At 39.8% G+C, this 20,666-nt stretch overlaps 1 protein-coding gene across 2 annotated transcripts in view; it reads left to right on the top strand.

The window, feature by feature from the left end:
* The window catches only part of PEPD (peptidase D), a 227,212-nt gene that overhangs the window by 60,954 nt on the left and 145,592 nt on the right, over positions 1 to 20,666 (top strand). For both annotated transcript variants that reach the window (XM_044987795.1, XM_044987794.1), the window contains exons 8-9: positions 13,840 to 13,915; positions 16,405 to 16,451. In XM_044987795.1, the coding sequence (XP_044843730.1) occupies positions 13,840 to 13,915; positions 16,405 to 16,451 (123 nt within the window). The remainder of the gene's footprint in view (positions 1 to 13,839; positions 13,916 to 16,404; positions 16,452 to 20,666) is intronic.

Raw genomic sequence — 20,666 nt, 5'->3', positions numbered from 1 at the left:
TTTGTCTTGAAGGCACCTGATCATTAGCATATCAGAGTAATGGAAGCTTAATAAGCCAGATTCTTTGTTCTGTTGCATATCTGTTTCACTACTTTGGTGGTGTAATAATGTCTTAAAAGAAAAAAAGGAACAAGTTTTAGATAAAATAAAGCTGTTTTAGAGTCATCAGTATGAGATGGAGATGTGCAGGAACTGAGTTCCGTTCCTGCACAACTTAGGAGAGGGAAAGTCTCTTAGTGCAGAAACCTGGGCTGCATAAACATTTAGAGTATGGACTTTTATATATATATATATATACACAGAAGAAGGAAGTTCCCAAGAAGAAGCCTGAATAATGTAGAGTTAAGGTTTCTGAATTAGGTGCTTGATCCTGCAAGGTGCTGTGCTCTCTGTGACATGCATAGAACACATGGGTAGTCACACTGAAATCAATGGAGCTACTCAAATACTGAAAATTAACCATAAACGTAAGTGTCTTGTCATGATATAGACCCGTTCAGTGTGTTTATCACTAATAGTTATGGCACAAGATATATGGACTAATGAAGTTAAAGTTGAAAGAGTTTGTTATACATTTCAAGAAACTTATTATAAGTTGTTGCTTTTAATTTTCCCCCTAATTTTTCTGGTATTTAAAAAAAGCTACAATCCATCCCCTGTTCCCCTTATCAAACTAGCATCTTGTTTGAAAAAAATTAAAAAGTTAAGTGTTGCTCCAGGGTGGGGTTGAACCCATGAGTTCTATATGAACTAGCATTGTCCTAATCCCTGGTTTCACATTGGTATATTGATCTGGGGTTGAACATGGAGATTCAGATAGTAACTGTTATACCTAGATTAGAGCAAACTGACTGGCTCCCATTATGCTAGTGTGACAGATATTGCAATCCGCTGTAATATTGTTGGGGACCATATTTTATTAAGTTTATGTATCATAGTAGGCCAAGGATTGTATGCAACTCCAGAGGGGAGGGTTACCACAACTCTTTCAGGAACCCAAAATAGTAGGGGGTGATTAAGGTGAATCACTTAGGTTGCGAACATCTCCATAGAGATACCACCCCCTGAGGAGGCTTGCATATACTGGTCCAAACTGGGTTTTCCAGAGACCAACAGACCAAAAGAGGGCTTTTGATATAAAAAGGCTGGGTTTAAATTTTCTCCTCCAGCAAATTGACAGGATCTTCAGTCAAAGGGGGGGCCTAACCTTGTGGAAGGTTTGGAAAGATTTTGGCCCACTAGGACCCCATGAGACTGATGGTGTATTTAAAGATGTGTTTAAATCTGGTTATTGTTTTTATTATGTTTCATCTGTAATGCTTTTTCCTTAAGAATAAATGTGCTTGTTTAGAAAGAGCTGTATGGTAAATTTGTAACTACTGGCAATACACTGTTCATAGCCCTCTGGGAGACTGATTTAATGGGGATATCACCGTGTAAACTGTGGAGGCTTAAGGACTCAGAAAGACAATGAGCAGGTGATTTCAGGAGACCTGAGACCTGACTGGGCATTCCCGGAGTGGGAATACAAGTGCAGTTACTCTGAAACTTTGACAGCTAGCACTTCAAAACACAAATGTCACTGACTGTTTGCATGTGAGTCAGGGTTGGTAACATAGTACTGCAGTATTCCTTATATGAAGCAAAATTACTTAAAGCATTTTGAATGGGTACTTAGATAAGTCTACTATTAAACTCCTTTTCCATTTTCTTGTCCATACAAATCTTGAGATTCAAAGATAATTTATGGGGCGAGAGAATTCATTTAGCAGTTCAGATAACCTTGACAGATACTCCGTTAGCATGGCTGGAAGTTTAGAATAGAGTTGCTGAATATGTTTAGATAATGATATGTTTTACATGTGGTCACTTTCTGTTGCATAAATTTTCTGATCCAGATGTCCTTTTAAATATTGCTCCACCAGTGATTTGTTCATCTTAATGGGTGCAAAATTATGGAGGCGCTCTTGTAGCTCCTCAGTTAAAGTTGCATTGTGATTTCCACTTCAAGCAGGGCTAAATCCTTCAAAAATATATATTAGTCTCGCAGAAGCATTCAAAGTATCTCTGTTGTAACAAGATTGAGATCCTTGGATTTGGGGCATTGCACATGGGAGAGGAGGGAATCACTTAAAGGAGCCTTCTAAAAATAGCCACCTTTGGAAATTTACAGGAAGGAGTCTCATGATTCTGTGAGTCCCTGGCACTAAAGAATGCCGACAGGTGGCTGTCTGAAATATTGGTACCCCCCTTCTGAGACCTCCAACTCAACAGCATCACATTTTTTAAAAGAACATTATTGCAATAGCATAAATCAAAGGGTATTTCTTTTCCACCCTGGGTGGTACTGGAATTTTTTGTTGGGAACTTCCGGTCCCTTATGCTATATTATGATACTCCAAAACAGCATTTAGGGGTCCTGTGATATGATCCACTGCCTACAGAGAGTCAAATACAGAAAGGAAGGAAGAGTGAGCAGATAAATGGTGGGCCTCAGGGACTGAAATTAAATGGTTGATGCTGGGAGAGCAGCTGATGATAGCCATCTGTGCTTCCATTCAGGCATCCGTGAAAGTAATGCTCCCTTAACACCACTGCCCCAATGTGACCCACTCCCTTGAATAGTCCTGCTCTGGCAGAGATGAGAAGCAGGACTCTCTGCAACCAAGAACATGATCTTTGAGTAACCTGACAAGCTGGCTTATCAGCACAGATCAGGGCTACATTTCTGACCTCCCTGCAGGAGCTACTCTCTCACTTTCCTCACCTGCTTCTTCTGACTATTTGTTACAAGTAAGAGGCAAGAAATGGGGACAGCTCTAGTTGCAGGTGGATTGAGTGGAGCTACAAACCCTACTCCTGAGCCAGCTTATCTGTCTGATGAAGACTCTGCTCTGGGTTGCAGGGGATACTGTGCTGAAGAAAATCACCTTTCACTGACACCAAGCCTGATCACTGAGCTCTCAGGATACTGGAGAAATAGGACAGTGGCACTCTGGAGGGCTCCAAGTAGTTCCTGGGCATATCCCAGACCCCTTCATCTCAGGGCCTCTATCCCACCCAGATACTCGATGTTCCCCTGTATCTCTGCTCACCTTCCCTGTTTTGGAATTGGTATTTATCCCTTAAGGGAGTTAAGGAATAGAGGGACTTGAGGCTACAGTATGTGCAGGTGGGAGAGTCCAGGTGGATGGGGGATGTGAGGTGGAAATGTAGGGGAGGAAATCAGAAGGAAAGTATGAATTGAACTTGAAGAGGTTGGTGGAGCTAACCAGTGGTGCAGAAAGAATCTCCTTTCTATATCGTATTTGAATGCTAGAGAAGAACTCTGGGCCTCGTTCTTTACCAATTTGAAAAATAGCACTTGGTAAGCTTTCTCGGGGCACATAGCTCTTCAGAAAATGACAGCTACAGCAGAAGAGTTCAGGTTTTCTGTTCAGGTGTAATGGAGAGGAATTTGTAAAGGTTGGTGTGTTCTTCATAACTTGGAAGTGTCAAGCAAGTGGTTTTTTGGGGGTAAGGAGTCTACATGTTTGGGTGATATGGCATATGCAGTAAGATTGCCTTAATTAATGGTTTCCTTGGCTTTTTCAGTTTGTACCTAAGCAACATTAGCTGAAAAGCGATAAATTTTTGGAATGAGGAATATATTTTTTTTAGAATATCCAATAGTTTGGGTCATTTGTATACTATTTCATGACAGGGATGCACAAAAAGTCTTTTCCTTAAAGCTGAATTGATTAATTTGAGTTGTATTTTTCCATTGACACATTTATTCTTTCACATTTTAGCAAAAGCTATAGCATTTTGTTTTCCGTTATATTTGTTGGAGAAATCCCATTTTGTCGTAATTTGCAACTAAAGGTTAACTGGATGAGCCTTCTGAAGCAACAATAAATATGAACTAGAGTCTCCCACTGTCCTAATACCCTGCTGGGACAAGGGTTCAGTACTGACAAGAGTGTATGATAAATTATGGGTCTGACGTCCCCCACACCCTTTAAGCCTTTGTTTTTTCAAAGTTTTCTAATTAAACTGCTTTATCATGCAATTTAAAAGATGAAACACAAAAAGAACTTGACCTGAAAACTGAATGTATTTTGAATTTTTAGCAGTTATTGCAGAAGTTTTTTGTTTTAGATTATTTAAATATCCAATACAATTTAAAACATATATTTAAGTGCTTTATTTAAAAGGCCAGTTAAAAAATATAAAACACATGTGCTGGATATGTACTATACTTTAAATATTGTTGTGGTTCCTCCCCTTCCCCTCCCCCCCGGAAAAACAGAACACAGACACTGAACCAGTTTGACTTCGTATGTCAGTCAGAATGAAGTTTTCCTAAATTGCACAATGGGCTATTGTCAGTCTATAGTCCCATTGTCTGTCTACCATAATGCTGATCTCCACATTAGTCATTTTATTGAAATAGAAATAAAGTAATTGCATTGAAAAGTTGTGACTGGATAAATGTGTCCCAGTTGGAATATGACTAAAAGCCATCCTTTTGCCTTGGCATTTATCTGACAGAAGCAGCTCATTACTCATAGTCACTGTTCTATTTCATTGCTTTTGCTTCTTTAATTGAATAGAATCAAGCACTAAAATACCAATTGTTATATAATGTTTTCAATAATTTTGGTATTTTAATAACATGTAGTATATCTTAGAGGGGTTATCTGAACAGTGGGGGAGAAGCATTTAGCAGTGTCTGAACATTCTGTTTATGCTGTATTTCACTACCAACTTTAGGAATGAAGAACTTGAGTGCTTATGTATGGTCAGTTTCATGTCTCTGTGCTTTTTGTATATTTTGAGGGGCAGCTGCAACTTTTTTTCTTTTGTTTGAGTGGATCCTGCTACAAATGAGAAAATTGCTATGTATCTAACTTTGCCACAAGTTTTATAACTGGGCATGAGTTTTGTGAGTGCATTTATATGTATATTTCATGTTTTCATTATTTCTGTAGAAATTTTGTAATACTTTTAACAGTCAGTGCTTGGTCTGTAGAGTTATGCTTAAGATGTCAAAAATCATTTTGTGTTCATTATACAACTTTCTCTTTCAAGCATGTATAACTTGTCTATTTAAAATCTTTGAGTAACTAAAAATAAATTGCATTGTTGGATAATTTGCTAATAAGGTAAGTGGGCATAGGAAATCCTGTAATTTTAGCACTTTTACACCATAGGCATATAGTTTAAGGAAAGTTTCAGGATGTGCAGAAGTGAATTAGCAATCAGGGAATGGGTATGAATCATAGGATTTTGGAATTACAGGATGTAGGCAATACAGAGCCCTTGTTGAAGGGAAAAAAGCGACTAAGAAAATGCAGAAGGAGGTTGTTTAATAATATTAAGTTACTGTTTTTGTGAAAACAGTAAAGGGATTACTTTGATAGTTTAAAACAGATAGTAGATCAGATTCTTCTTCTTTGAGTGCTTTCTCATGTCAATTCTATTCTAGGTGTGTGCGTACCCTCATGCACAGTCGTTGAAGATTTTTGCTTAGTGGTATCCGTAGGGTTGGCTGTGGCACCCCGTTGAGTGCTGCGCTAATGCCCTGGTATATTAAGCGCCACCAGCCCTATGCCCTCTCAGTTCCTTCTTATCGCCCATGACAGTTGGTCGGAGTGCCTTGTCTTGCATTGCAAGAGCGTTAGTGGTTCTTTACAATCCATTGTCTGTCTTCTTTGTATATGGTTAGTTAGCCATTGAGTTAAGTGTTAGGTTTGTTTGGTAGTTAGAGTCCTACCTGGGACTTCACCCTGGAACCATTCCCCTAGATGCCCCATTCCCCTAGATTCAAACCATGCTTGTTATGCAACAGGGCTCTTCTCCAAGCTCACGGACACAAGGCTTCATGGCCTTAAAGACTCCGGTGCCACCCTCCACTCCTTGGGCCTTCATACCCCTGATCTGTTCTGTCTTCCGCCTCCTCCGCTTCCCCAGTTTAGTCCTGGGGGACTCCCAGGCTGAATACCTACAGGAAAAAGGACAGAGACAAGGAGTTTAAGCGTTGACACCAGTCGTCTTCCCATTCATCTGCTCGCCCTGGCACTGCCAGTAACCAAGGAAGCCAGAAACAGGCATTTTGAGGGTATGCACAAGGACGGTGCCCAGTCATATCCCAGGATCCACCCTCATACTCTTTCCTCAACCACCTGTGCCCCTGCCAGTTGGCCTGGTCGTGACTGACCTTGGACCATTGGGTGCTTAACATAATATCTTCAGGTTACACCCTGCAGTTCGTGGCTGACCCTCCCTCCCATCTTCCTTCCCTGTCACTCTTCAGGGACCCTTCTTACAAGAACCTTCTGCACCTGGGGGCAGTGGAGGAGGTCCCTCAAGACATGAAAGAGAAAAGTTTCTACTCCCACTGCTTTCTATTCCCAAAAGCAAAAGGGGTCCTCAGACCCATTCTGGACCTGTCTCATCTCAACAAGTCTCTCAAGAAGTTGAAGTTTCACATGGTCTCCCTGGCCTCCATCATCCGCTCCCTGGATCTGGGAGACTGGTATGCCGCCCTTGACTTGAAGGACGCATATTTCCATATTTTCCCAAGACACAGATGCTTCCTCCTTTTTTGTTTGGCCAGTGCCATTTCCAGTTCACTCTGCTGCCCTTCGGTCTCTTGTCAGCCCTGAGAGTGTTCACAAAGTGCATAAAGCCAGTGGCCGCTTACCTGAGGAATTGAAGTGTTCAAATTTACCCATACCTCAATGACTGGCTAATAAATGGCTGGTCCCAGGATCAGGTGCGTCATCATCTTGATCTGGTTTGCTCCACCTGCCACAACCTGGGGCTATTAATACATGAGAAAAAATCAACCTTAATTCCAGCGCAGTGCATAGAGCTCATTGGAGTGGTCCTTGATTCTACTCAGGCCAGAGCCTTCCTCTCCAAGGCCCAGTTCCGAGCCATGGTGGACTTGATCTCATACATGCAAGTCCACTATCTCACCACTGCTCACACTTGCCTGCGGTTGTTGGGCCACATGGCAGCCTGCACTTACGTTGTCTGGCACGTGCAGCTCCACCTCAGGCCCCTGAAGGCAGCATCAGTCTACATTAGAGGATGTTACTGGTTAGCATCAGTCTACATCCCCAATAGAGAGATCATGGACCATGTAGTCAGGGTCCCGGACCACGTACTGTCATCACTCACACAGTGGCAGAATCTTCCATCAGTGTTGAAGGGAATTCCCTTCATGGCTCCATCCCCATCAGTGACCCATCATCTTTGATGCCTTGGACCTGGGGTGGGGGTGGGGAGCCTACCTGGGTGATCTCAGCATGCAAGATCATTGGTCTAGTCACGATCACTCCCTACACTTAATGTCAGGGAGCTCAGAGCAGTTCACTTGGCCTGCCAAGCCTTTATACCTCACATAAAAAGCAGGGTGGTTCAGGTCCTGACGGACCGTACAGCAGCTATGTTCTAAATCAACAAGCAAGATGGAGCCAGATCATCTGCTCTTTCGCCAAAAAGCCCTCGGGCTTTGGGGCTTCTGTGTACAACACAATATCCGTGTCATAGCCGCACACCTCCCCGGGGCCAGGAACACTTTGGTAGATCGCCTCAGCAAGACCTTCTTGTCTCACCATGAGTGGTCCCTCCATCCAGAAGTGTTCAGCCTTGTCTTCCAGAGGTGGGGGACTCCCCAGGAGGATCTGTTGACATCCAGATAGAACAGGAAGTGCCATGTTTTCTGCTCAATTCAGGAGATTGACAGAGGCTCACTGTCAGATGCTTTTCTGCTCCTGTGGTTGGGGGCTCTGATGTACGTCTTCCCTCCAGTGCTGTTAATTCAGAGTCCTCATGAAGATCAAGCAGGACAGGGTGAAGATGATCCTCATAGCACTGGCTCATCCACACTAGCACTGATTCGGCACACTGCTAGACCTTTCAGTGGCTCCTCCGTTCCAGCTACTGCTCCGGCCAGACCTGCTGTCCCAAAACCATTGTAGTTTTCTGCATCCGAATCTGACGGTGCTACACCTGGCAGCTTGGATGCTGCATGGTTAAATGCGGAGAAGCAGGAGTGCTCGGCTGGTGTCCAACAGGTCCTGTTGGGCAGCAGAAAGCCCTCCACCAGAGTAACTTACCTGGCCAAATGGAAGTGGTTCGCTTGTTGATCCTCAGATAAAGGCATTCAGCCCAAGCAGACCTTGCTGCAATTAATCGTGGACTACCTTCTGCATCTCAAGCACCACAGCCTGTCCCTTTCATCTGTTAAGGTCCACTTGGCCACTATCTCAGCTTTCCATTCACCACTTGAGGGTAGTACAGTACATGACTGCCAGGTTCCTCAAGGGCCTTGAGCACTTCTACATGCAAATCAGGGACCGCGTCCCGCTGTGGGACCTGAATCTTGTGCTGTCACAGCTCACGGGATCCCCTTTTGAGCCTCTGGCTTCCTGTTCTCTCCTTCGCCTTTCCTGAAAGGTCATGTTCTTGGTTTCAATAACATCTCTGAGTCTCTGAGATTAGGGTGCTTACCTCGGAACATCTCTTTACAGTCTCTTACAAAGACAAGGTCTAGCTGTGACCACACCCGGCTTTCTTGCCTAAGGTGATCTCAGTTTCATAAGAGCCAGGACATTTACTTACCTGTCTTTTTTCCAAAGCCACATAATTGAAGGAGGAGCATAGGTTGCATTTCTTAGACGTCAGGAGGGCGCTAACCTACGTTGGAAAAAACAAGCCAACAGGATAAAAGGTCATCCAGTGTCTGCTCAAAGAATTTCTTCTTGGATCACTGCCTGTATTTGCTTCTGCTACAATCAGGCAAAGGTGCCCCCTCCAGCATTCGTAACCGCCCATTCAACCACAGCGTAAGCAGCTTTCCTACCCCAACAGCCTATCCAGGACATCTGTAGGGCAGCCACCTGGTCATCCGTCCACACATTCATGTCCCATTACACACTTACCCAGCAGGCCTGGGATGATGCTGGCTTCAATAGAAAAGTGCTGCAAGCCACAAGACCTTGAATTCTGAGCCCACTTCTGAGGATACTGCTTGTGAGTCACCTAGAATGAGCAAGCATTAAAAGAAGAAAAAATGGTAACCTACCTTTTCGTAATTGTTGTTCTTCGAGATGTGTTCTCATGTCCATTCCATTACCTGCCCTCCTGCCCCTTCTGTCGGAGTTGCCAGCAAGAAGGAACTGAGAGGGCGTAGGACCAGCAGTGCCTAATATACCAGCACATGAGTGCAGCACTCAATGGGGCGCCACAGCCGACCATACGGATACCACTAAGACAAAAATCTCCAATGACTATGCACGGAACACACACACCTAGAATGGAATGAACATGAGCAACACATCTCGAAGAACATCAGTTATGAAAAGGTAGGTAACAATTTTTTACTCTGTTTTTCTTACTCAGCTTTTTTTCATTGCTTTAATGAAAGGATTTCCATAGCATAGTAGTTTGCATTAATTTATTCTTCTAACAGAATAATTAAAATAAAATAAATTGTAACCTTAAATTTGTAAAACCCAGTAAATTAAGATTTAGGGTTGTCCCAGATCTTTAATGCTGCTCCTTAGCACACCACTGGATATGGGAATTTTTATTGCAAGATTACATAATCCCTTACAATTATGGACTAATTTTCAGAGATATAAATATTTCATACACATTTTATTGTATCAGATAATGGACGTAAATAGGTTTGAAGAGTTTAGAGTTTAAATTTTCCTTGAAGTTCTTAACACTTATTTGAACTGAACCCTAGAGAGAGAACTTAATGGACATAAATATAACAACTACCGTGGAAAAAGTGGCTTTTGAAAATTAAATGTATAAAGTAACAGCAGAATTTTGAAAGGATCAAGGCAACTCAGTTCTGTGTGATTTTTGTTGCTTATCTAGAGCCTCCATATATAGGCTAGTTGTAAATTGGTAGCACTTGCCCAAAATGCAAGACTTAAGATGAAGTGAACAAAGAGTGAGTTGTGCACACAGTTCAAAAAGATTTAGATCTGCCATGGAAAGCAGCTAGGAGATTGACAAATGGATTTACGTTAAATATAAATAGGACTGATATCTATATAGATATAGAATAGGGGGGAGGGGTAGCTCAGTGGTTTGAGCATTGGCCTGCTAAACCCAGGGTTGTGAGTTCAATCCTTGAGGGGGCCACTTAGGAATCTGGGGCAAAAATTGGTCCTGCTAGTGAAGGCAGGGGGCTGGACTTAATGACCTTTCAAGGTCCCTTCCAGTTCTAGGAGATTGGTATATCTCCAATTATTACCTATTATTTTTTTTAATTACTTTCATTTTTTACCCATATAGTTACTTTCCAAGGGACCCAGATCACTCGTACATTTTTGCATATACACACAGAAGCAAATAAGTTAGAAAACAGGATGTTTATATGTCTCTGGAGACCAGAATACACCATCTAAGGAATTCACAATTAAGTTATACCGTAGCCATGCTAATGACTTGTTTGGATCATTTCATTAATAGAGAATAGGTTTTTGGTATGTTGGGCATGACAGTTTTGAAATTTAGCAAGTTAAAATTAGTTTCAGGCTCGAAAGTGTTTCTATTTTAAAGTTTTTCTCTCCCCTGTTGCTGTGTGAAAGACCCACAAAGAGGAGAAACTGCCTATGCAGAAAGTGCTTATAAAAGCACAAAGTTTATGTATGAGTGAATAGGGGAGATAGGAAAAACAGATCTTTCTCTATTCTAGTTTTAGTAATCATCTAACAGTAGCTTTATTTAAAAAAAATATGGATTTTTTTAATTGACTGCATTCAGTAATTTTGCTGTTAATCTGAGGCTCAGTTTACACACCAACTATGTATATTCTGCAGTTGCATTAGCTTGAGCAAGTAAGCAAATTTTTTCCATTCAAATATTAATGAAAGTATGCATATTTGGCCACAAGCTATTTTTAATAGGATGCTTAAGTCCATATTAGTACACAAATACAGTATTTTCTTCTCCTTACTAGGGTGAATTATCTTTAAAAGTATAAATATTAATTATTGAAAATAGTAGGACTTTTACCATTTGACTTGTCTTGCAATGTGAAACTCACTGCTCTTGACAGTAAGCTAGAGAAACTGGACTTTATGCAGGGAAATGATGAGGGTCTTGGAGGAAGAGAAAGGGATATCCTGCATCCAAAGCCCACAAAGCAGGCTGAAGCCCCTCCATGGTTGCTACCCTAATCTGCTGGCTAGAATATAGTCAGCTGACTTCTGCACTCTGTACCTGGAGATTTTGAGCCATGTAATCATAAATTCAGTAGCCCAACAACCCCATCCGAGGAAGTCTTCTGGGGTCTGATACAGATCACCACCACCACCACTGTGGCTTGGGGCGCAGAGGTTTCTGGGCAGTTACACTGCCTGCAGCCTCCCCTCATGGCAAGCACTTGTGTGGCAACACTTCACTGGTGTAGTGCAGAGAGCCTTGTGATGGCCCTTCAAGTGGATGGATATTTCCTATAGAGTTCTAGTGTTCAAATACCTAGAAACAAGGGCGGTAAATACTACAGAAATACCTATACATACAACTAATACTAAATAGGATCTCCTTTATGCAAAAAACAACATAAAAGTTATTGTGTAAAGCAGAACACAAAGTTTTAGATAAATGTCTTGACAATAAAGCTTTGTGATCTATTGAGGTAGAATGGGCTTTAGTCCATACTGTTTGCATGTGCAGTTGAGCAGTTAGTAATTTTTCAGGAGCTGATCTCAGTAGGGATTAGACATTAAACTATGAAATAAACTATTTGTGAGGCACCTACAGATTACAGATATATACTGTATATTAAAAGCAATAAAAAGGCAGATCAAACAGGTCTTAAATTGTCCTACTAGCACCTTTGGTATTCCAAAGAAGACTGTCAGAAATCTATAAACTGGTAGTGCCTCAATCTAACAAGATATAGTTAAGCTGCTATTCCATGTGTCTTCTCCAAAATAGAGCAATTTATCTCCTTACCTATGGTTGGAATGGGAGTATCTTATACCATTCTGAATTCTTCTCTGGTTTTTCATCCATTCTAAAACATGATTTTTGAATGGTTTATTTCAGTGGTAAAATTCTCATTGTGTTTAATAATTTTGTGTTATTTCCTAAATTGTCAAGAAAAATCTAACCTATTTCCCCTTTACCATGTTTCTGTTTATAATAGAATTTCAATCTGTATCAGCAGTTTTATGAAGGTGCCTTGATTGTCACCAGTAAATATTATTTTTGAATGAAATGCACTATGTCCCGCCATCTCAAATAATTCTTGACTTGCAGTCAAGTCTATAGAGAACTTCTCCTGTCACACACACATTGTTGGATGAATAAACAATTTCTGAATTTCATTAAAGCAAACCATGGGAACACAAATATTTAGGCTTGACAGAATTATTATTATTTTTTGTTTATAATATTGACAGATAATAGTCTTATCTTTAAACATTTTTATCGACCTTACATTTGCACAGTTTTGGATAATTATTGGGAGCAGGCAAGTATTTAATGACAGCAGACATTAAGATTTAAAAAGTTGAAGCTTTATAACTCTTAAAACAGATATAGTCAACATATAAAATACACAAATTAAATATTCTTAAATCAATAAATCATACCTATTTTGAAATATATTTTCGTTGGTTTGTGTGTGTATGATAAAACTGACATTTACAGACATTTATTGATTAAAAATCTAACCCTTCCAAGCCTACAGATGTAGATCCTGTTATTCCAAAATAGCATAAACATAGCAAGGTTAAAATAAAAAGGGTAAATGTGGATGTACATGGCTGAATTATGATAACTTACAATCAATGCATGTGCTTAAGTTAAATTTGAAAACAAAATTTAAACATCTCCACAAAACTCAATAGATGTAGTTCTAATATGGGCAGTGCTCTCTGCTTTGAGAGTATAAAAAAAGGCACTTTAAGGTTGCTTTTGAGATGAACATATGAATGGTGTGAAAACATGAACTCTTTAATGTGTAAAAAGAATGCAATTTTAATGGAAGAATATGCAATTATCTGCACATCGTAGATCATATCAAAGTTACTTTTTCTTACTTGAAACATGCAATAAAAAGCATCATAGACTTAATTAAAAGTATATTTTAACTAATCTCAAGAATATTGAGACTCATAAGTGTATACACATACATTATTCTATACCTGAGTATTTCTTGGAAACAAGAATTCTGTCAGGAAACAAATACATGAAGAGAATGAGTAGAGTGGCCTTAATTACTCTTTCCTTTTGTTTTTGTAATCTCATCTACTCTTTTATATCAAATGACCGTCCTGTTTGTTTGTTCTTTGATGCACTGAAAATAAAAAGGAGTTTGGGTTGTGCTGCATACAAGCACTTGGAGCCATGGAAAATGCCATTATGTAAAACAGTTTTGTATTATGTTAAAAATAAATCAGGTATTGAAATGTTCTGTTTGAAATAGTGTTTGACCCATGACTAAGAGAAAATCAATGCATTTTTGTAGTTAATGTACACTATATCAGATTTAGAAAATGTTGATTGGGCAAAATGTCTGCTTGAAATTATTAAAATAATGCAAGTCTGTTAAAATGCATGTGACTTCCTTTGCAAGCTTGCTGTGTTAATGGCAGATTAATGCCAACAAAACATTTTCATCTAAAAATGTTCCTTAGGTCCTGTTACTTATAATATCTTTTCACTTTAGAAGCATATTTGGTCTAATTCTACTGTAGGTTTACATATTATTTCACTTGATTATTTTTTTGTTTTATTCTGTTAAGTTAGTCTGCTGATTTTGCATGAAAAATGACTAACCTAACCTCATTCCTTGTATTCTTTTCTTTGAAGTCGTGTGATTAAGACAGACATGGAGTTGGAAGTTCTGCGGTACACCAATAAAATATCCAGTGAAGCTCATAAAGAGGTAATGGATCCTTTACTGTTAATAATTTTTGCTCTTAGTGTAACTGTAGTATTCAGAAAATGTTCCCAGCAACCTGAATTGCTTAGTAATGAAATAATGGAAGAGCTGGATAGAAAGAGAAGGATAATAGCCCTCCTATTATAGCCCTATAATACACTTTGCGTTGTCCTTGAGCTCACTGGCTCACTTGTGTTGTGGAGGAAATGAAGTTTTTTGGGACAAGAGGCTGGAGTGTCAGTGGAAGGTGACTGTTTGCAATCTATGTAGTCACTATGTTCAGGTAGACTCCTATGCACTTGTGGAGGAGGCCAACAAGTTTCTGACCGGTTCCACTGTGGGGTCAGAATTTTGGGGGCTGTGCACAGTCCGCATAGTCCAGATTGCTTGTTGCCTGGGACAGTCAGCAGTTGCTCTCTGTGAGAGTTTTTCATTGCCTTTGGTTGATCAGCTCAGCAGAGGATGGGCCCCTCACTGTTGAGACTGTCAGATCAGGATAGGGCAAATGTCCACCCATGCTCGGTTGAATGTCAAGAGGAATTTTAGCTCAGACCCACTGTTTCAGTTGTGGTCTTTGGGAGTGAGTCTGTCTCAGTTGCTAACTTCAGACAACACTGGGCCAGCAATAAGACTTTCAATCAAAGGTCATAAATCATTGACATTTTTATATTATGATAGCATGTGAATTTCTTCCCTGAGGAGAGAAGTCAGTGAAGGATTCCAGTGGAGCCTGCCACTCCATGGTTGCCTGGTCTTAATTCCCCTCTGGGTTCTTCATTTAATTCACTTGCAGCTGGGAGTTTTAGCATAATGTTCCCCCTCTTAGAGCCTAATTTATTAAGTTCACACAAAATATACATCAGTGGAGTTAGAGAGTTGTCTGGCAGCCTCTTGTTCATATTCCGAATATGTGGACAGAGCTGGCATCGGGCTTTATTGCAAGGATAGGTTCCTGGGTTAGTGTTTATGTTGTATGGTGTGCGGTTGCTGGTGAGTATTTGCTTCAGGTTGGGAGGCTGTCTATAAGCAAGGACTGGCCTGTCTCCCAAGATCTGTGAGAGTGAGGGATCATCTTTAAGGATACAGTTTTTTTGGCCCTTACAGGCTGAAACCCTTCTCCCCCCCCACCTTTCGCATTTCTCTTACTTTAGGGTTTGAAACTCCTCCCCTGTCTGCTGCCCGGTTCCCTCTGATTATCCCCACTTTGGCCTCATAGCCTCTCTGAAGAGACTTTCCCATAGGTCTTTCCTAGCCCCAATTCCTGGGCCCAAATGTCTTTTGCCCTTGGGACAGAGTCTCCAAAATGCTCCTTCCTGGAGCTGTTCTTGACCCCTGGGAGACTTCCCTAGATTAGGGGTTCTCAACCTTTTTTTTTTTTTTTTTTTTTTCCCCGAGTGGGGACCCCCCCCCCCCCGTCTATAAAAACTCCACAGCCCATCTGTGCTGCCAGAACTGGTTTTCCGCATATAAAAGCCAGGGCTGGTGTCAGGGGGTAGCAAGCCGGGCAATTGCCTGGGGCTTCAGACCACAGGGGACCCTGCAAATCTAAGTTGCTCAGGCTTCGGCTTCAGCCCCAAGTGGCAGGGCTCAGGGCTCTGAGCTTCAGCCCTGCACAGCAGGGCTTTGGCTTTCCGTCCTGGGCTCCAGTGAGTCTAACGCTGGCCCTGCTTGGTGGGACCCTCTGAAACCTGCTTGCGGCCCCCTAGGGGGCTCCGGACCCCTGGTTGAGAACCACTGCCCTAGACCACTAATATCCTGGCTGGCCACAGGAGAGCCGCCTTTCAGGTTTCTCCTCACTCTACGATCCTTCTCTGAGCTAAGAGCACTTATTTTTAATTCTCAGCAGGTGATCACTTGATTCAAGCACCTGATTATCATCCTCCTCTTAACATGTCTGTCCTTTCTGAGATTTTTATCTCTAGCAGCTGCCTAAAACCTTCATAATAAAGGCAACTGCCAATGAAAGAAAACTGCTAAAAATAAAATATCTCAATGAATGTCTTAGTTTCAGATGATAAAATCCAGATGTGGAATCTCTTTTGTGGGGAGAAAAACCACATGCCAACTTCAGTAACTTTCTTCAGTGACTATAGTATTGTAATTAATTTTTTTTAAAGCTGTTCCATATTTCACTTCCCTGCATGTTTTACAAAAGTGAACCCCTTTTGTACCAAATCCAATAGAGCTTTCAGGATTAAGTTTTGACTTGGTAGTATTTTGATTATTCATGTCATTTTATTCAGGTACACTTAAAACTATTGAGCTTATTTTATTGCATGAAAGTGCAACTATTCATAACTATTAAAATAATAGAGTTTGATTTCTAACCTGATTTTTCATATATTTCTAATTATATTTTAATATAGATTTATAGGTAAATTATGTATATAATATATTTAAAAAATATAGGTTCTCTGAAAATCAGTCATAAGTAATATTATCTTAATATACCTTCTTACTAAGAATGTCCCATGTTAATATGTATCCCATAGGTAATGAAGGCAATAAAAGTGGGCATGAAAGAATATGAGATGGAGAGGTAAGAGCGCCTCTTTCTGCATTTATGATAAAAATAGAAAGAAGTATTTGTTAGCAGTAAAAGCAACAGTTGAGGAAAAGCAATAACATTGACTGAAGGGAGATTGAGAGCTCATTGCTGTTTCAAGATTGCATTCAAAAAGCATTATTTTTATTATTTACAAGAGGCATTTCATCAGTTTCAGCCATGTCTTTGGTGGTGGTTGATTATCTTTGGCTATGACTTGGTGCAGGATAATTCTGTTCTTAGACTTTCCGTAATTTACAGAAACTTGACAAAATAACCAGTATTATTGCTTGAATGCATCCAGTAAAAGTTTTAGGGATAAACATTGCCATTATGCCTGCTATGCTTACAGGGCTACATATGCGTATTTGAGGAGCTCATAAAATGTTCCGAGGTGCTCAGTTACATTTCAGCTACAATTAGAGGCAGCATTGCTTACCCTGTGCGCTTCACTATGCTTGACCTGTGATGGAAGGATGAGGGGCTCACATTAGCTAGTGGGTAATAACACATTTCTTGAGACAAATCATTTGGAGTACTATGTATGTACCTATGTATTCAGTAATAACATGTACTATGTGAGACATTATTTCTGTCTTTTGACCTTGCCTGAAACCAGAATGAAACTTGTCATATAGTATACTAGGATTAATGCAACAAATGAAATCTGAAGCTAGACGGCAACAGTGTTTACCAAACCACTGAAAGAAAAGGTAAATTTTTGAAATGGGAGCCTTTTAGGATGTTACCAGGTTTAGAGTACTGGACAGCCATTTTAAATAAGGGTTTGACTTCTGTTAATTGAATAGACTAGTGGCATGTCTAGATATGAACGTGATAAATTTTCAACTTTTTTATCAAAATTTCATCCATTAGCTCATCAGCAATGTAACTGTCCTCAAAATTGCTTTATAAAAATGTCCATAGTAGCAATAATATTTAATATTTACACAGCACTTTCCATCTTCAAAGTACTTGCCAATTGTGAGATATTTCTCAGACGACTGTCTGTCTTGACAGTTGTCTGCAGATTCCAGAAAGACTTGTATTTTGCTATATTACAGAGGTAAATTGCTGGTCAAAATAAGGAAGATCAAGGGAACCTGATATTTGATATCTTTAAGAATTAGGGCATAAGGCCTCTAATTCTGCTGAAGAGTAAACAATATGGGCAAGCAACCACAGTTATTTCTAAATAATATTTTAATAAAACGTACCAGCTCTATTGAATATGCTTTAAACTGTTTTGCCGAGTACAGTTACATATCCTGCAAAAGCTAATGGGGAACAGCTCATAATGTGTGTGCATGTGTACGTGCTCACTCTGTTGACCCATTCCCAACTGTAAACACCTACAGTAAAATTCTGGCTTCACTGAAATCAGTTGGGATTTCTATCAATGCCTTCAGTGGTGCCAGGATTTCACCCCTAGCACCATTGAACATTATGATCCTGGTAATCCAGTCTTAAAACTATATGAGGGATTCAAATACACGATCTGTATTTCAGGACAGAGCTTCTCATTTCTCACTTTTCTCTGTAGCTAGCTTCTCCCATACATTTCCATTTTCAACAGATTACTTGCTGATGATGATAAAAAGGGATGTAGGCAACTGCCTATTAAACCCTTTTAAAATTGCCTTCTGTTCTTCCATTTTGATACATTAGACTTTTTGAAAGAGGTTGAGGTCATTCTATGATGAAAGAGGTCTCAGTGGGCTACCTGTATGATGTCGGCCTTTGTTATCACACTGGATGTTTCTACAACTACAGTTAGAACTTGAGCTTCCACTATTATGCAGAATATCTTGCATGCTTCAGCTTTCATCATCTGATCACTGTTCCAGAAAGAAGAAAGTGAATAATTTAAAAAAAAATTCTGAACCCTTTTGGGTAAGAGGCATGTCAATAAAGTATAAGGAAATACAATTTTAGAAAGAGCCCATGAGATTACTCAGACTGCATGCAAATACACCAGTTAATATAGTCTAATACAGGGGTAGGCAACCTATGGCACGGGTGCTGAAGGCGGCACACGAGCTGGTTTTCAGTGGCACTCATACTGCCCAGGTCCTGGCCACCGGTCTGGGGGGCTCTGCATTTTAATTTAATTTTAAATGAAGCTTCTTAAACATTTTAAAAACCTTATTTACTTGACATACAACAGTAGTTTAGTTATATATTATAGTCTTATAGAAAAAGACCTTCTAAATGTTAAAATGTATTACTGGCACGCAAAACCTTAAATCAGGGTGACTAAATGAAGACTCGGCACACCACTTCTGAAAGGTTGCAGACCCCTGGTCTAATATATGAAATGTCAAAGAATTAAAAAAAAGTTTGTATAGAAAGATATCAAGAACTTACATAGTAGCCTTTTAAGCTGTTGATTCTGTTGTTCAGCAACAAACAGCTTGCACCCTGCAACTTAATCTATGAGAAATATATACCTTAGATAGTAGCATAGAGTCATTGCCAGGTAAGTTATCAGAATTATCATTTAAGCAGATCAAACTTTCCTTAAGAGAATAAAGAAGTTTAAGTCTGTGTGAAGAAGTTATTTTTCACTCTCCCACAGCCTCATCCCAGGAATTTAGTTGGCACTCTGCTGGCTTTCTGAACTATTTTTGCCAAATTCTACCTTTTGGGTACACGTGCACAAATCGAATCAGTGGCTGTGGGTTTTGTGTGAAGATGTTTGAAAACAGACCTTAACCCTTACATATATATGTCTTGGAAAACGGGTTTATAAAACACTTTGTTCATATTGCTTTACTGCATGTGTGCCACATGATCTACGCCTGCCTTCTGGCAGGAGGAGTGGGGTAGCCATGCCAGCTCTCTTCCCCTCCTTTCAGGTCCTGAGGGGTTGTCTTTCACTTGCTATTTTGATCAAATATCCCTTCCACTGAGATGTAGGGGATAGCAGAAAGTTTTATAATAGTCTAGAAAACTTTTTATATAATAAGCAATATAAAGAAAGTATATTTCCATTTCTATGATTTTTGGATCATTCTCTCAAAAATTAATTGGAGGGAAGTATAGTAAATTGTGGCAAACTCTCTAGATAATCATCCTCTTTTATTACTAGGGTTGAAAGCGAACTTCAGAAATATGCTGAAAATATTCTGTCTGATTAAGGCTTAGTGCATGATGTTAAACCAGTACCACATTAGTAAAGAGGTATATCAAAAGATCAGCATATTTACCTTCAGGCACAGTCAACCCCCCCTTTTTTTAACTTGATGTTCTTTAACTTTAATAACTGATCAGTTAACTTTAGAGAGACAGTCATGCCAGTTATCTACAAATAGTGATTCAAAGCATGAACATAAAACTGTTTCTGTAGATCATGCTTTGGATTTGCTCTGGCAGTGTTAATTAATATTGGTGATTATCTGGTACTTTAATTGAAATAGCTCTTTACAATCAAGGTGTGGTACAGCCAGTACATTATGTTAAACTACAACAAAAGGTTACCAGAGATCTGTTTGGCATGGGAGGAAACGTAATGAAGTAATAAAAGCCCAGTAGTTCAGTCAAGCTGTTCTACATAAACGTATCTATAAAACTTTCAGCTGAAAGTGCTAATTAGGAACCTATGATTATCTGTTTTATCACCTTTTGAAATTATGCCAGTATCTGACCTTTCCAGTGCACCCATCCATGTTCACTAGTCTCCAGGTTACTGCTTTTCATCTGTTGTTTTTGTTAGTTTAATATTTACAAAGTCAGATTATAAATCATTGTCCCTCACTGCTCTACAGCCAAAATGCTTCTGAAATAAATGTAGTCTAACTTTACTAATTCTGGGTCACTGAGAACGAAAATGATGCTTAAAATTGTTGATTGGCTCTAGTTTTCAACATATGCTATTGGGTCAGTATATACGACCCTTGACTTGGGAATAGCGGAAGATAAGTGAGTTATAAAGGGAAGGGATCTCAATTTAAACCAGAAATGACTAAAATACATCTTTGACTGGATCTATGAAGAAATCTATGACTGGGTTTGGACAGTACTTGCTTTTTAGGCAAAACAATGAATGATGCAATCTGAAGCTGGTATTGCATCATACATGATATGAATTGCATCATGTTATTCCTACAAGTCATGGATGATGCAATCATAACGAAGCTTACATCACTCTGCTGAACAAATTGCCCTATATCAGCTCTAGAAATCACACAGTGTTGTGCTCTCTTATTT

This window comes from Mauremys mutica, chromosome 14 (genome assembly GCF_020497125.1).
Source record: "Mauremys mutica isolate MM-2020 ecotype Southern chromosome 14, ASM2049712v1, whole genome shotgun sequence".
NCBI lineage: Eukaryota > Metazoa > Chordata > Testudines > Geoemydidae > Mauremys > Mauremys mutica.
The sequence above is the reverse complement of the archived record's forward strand: the minus strand, read 5'-3'. Positions and strand labels throughout refer to the sequence as shown.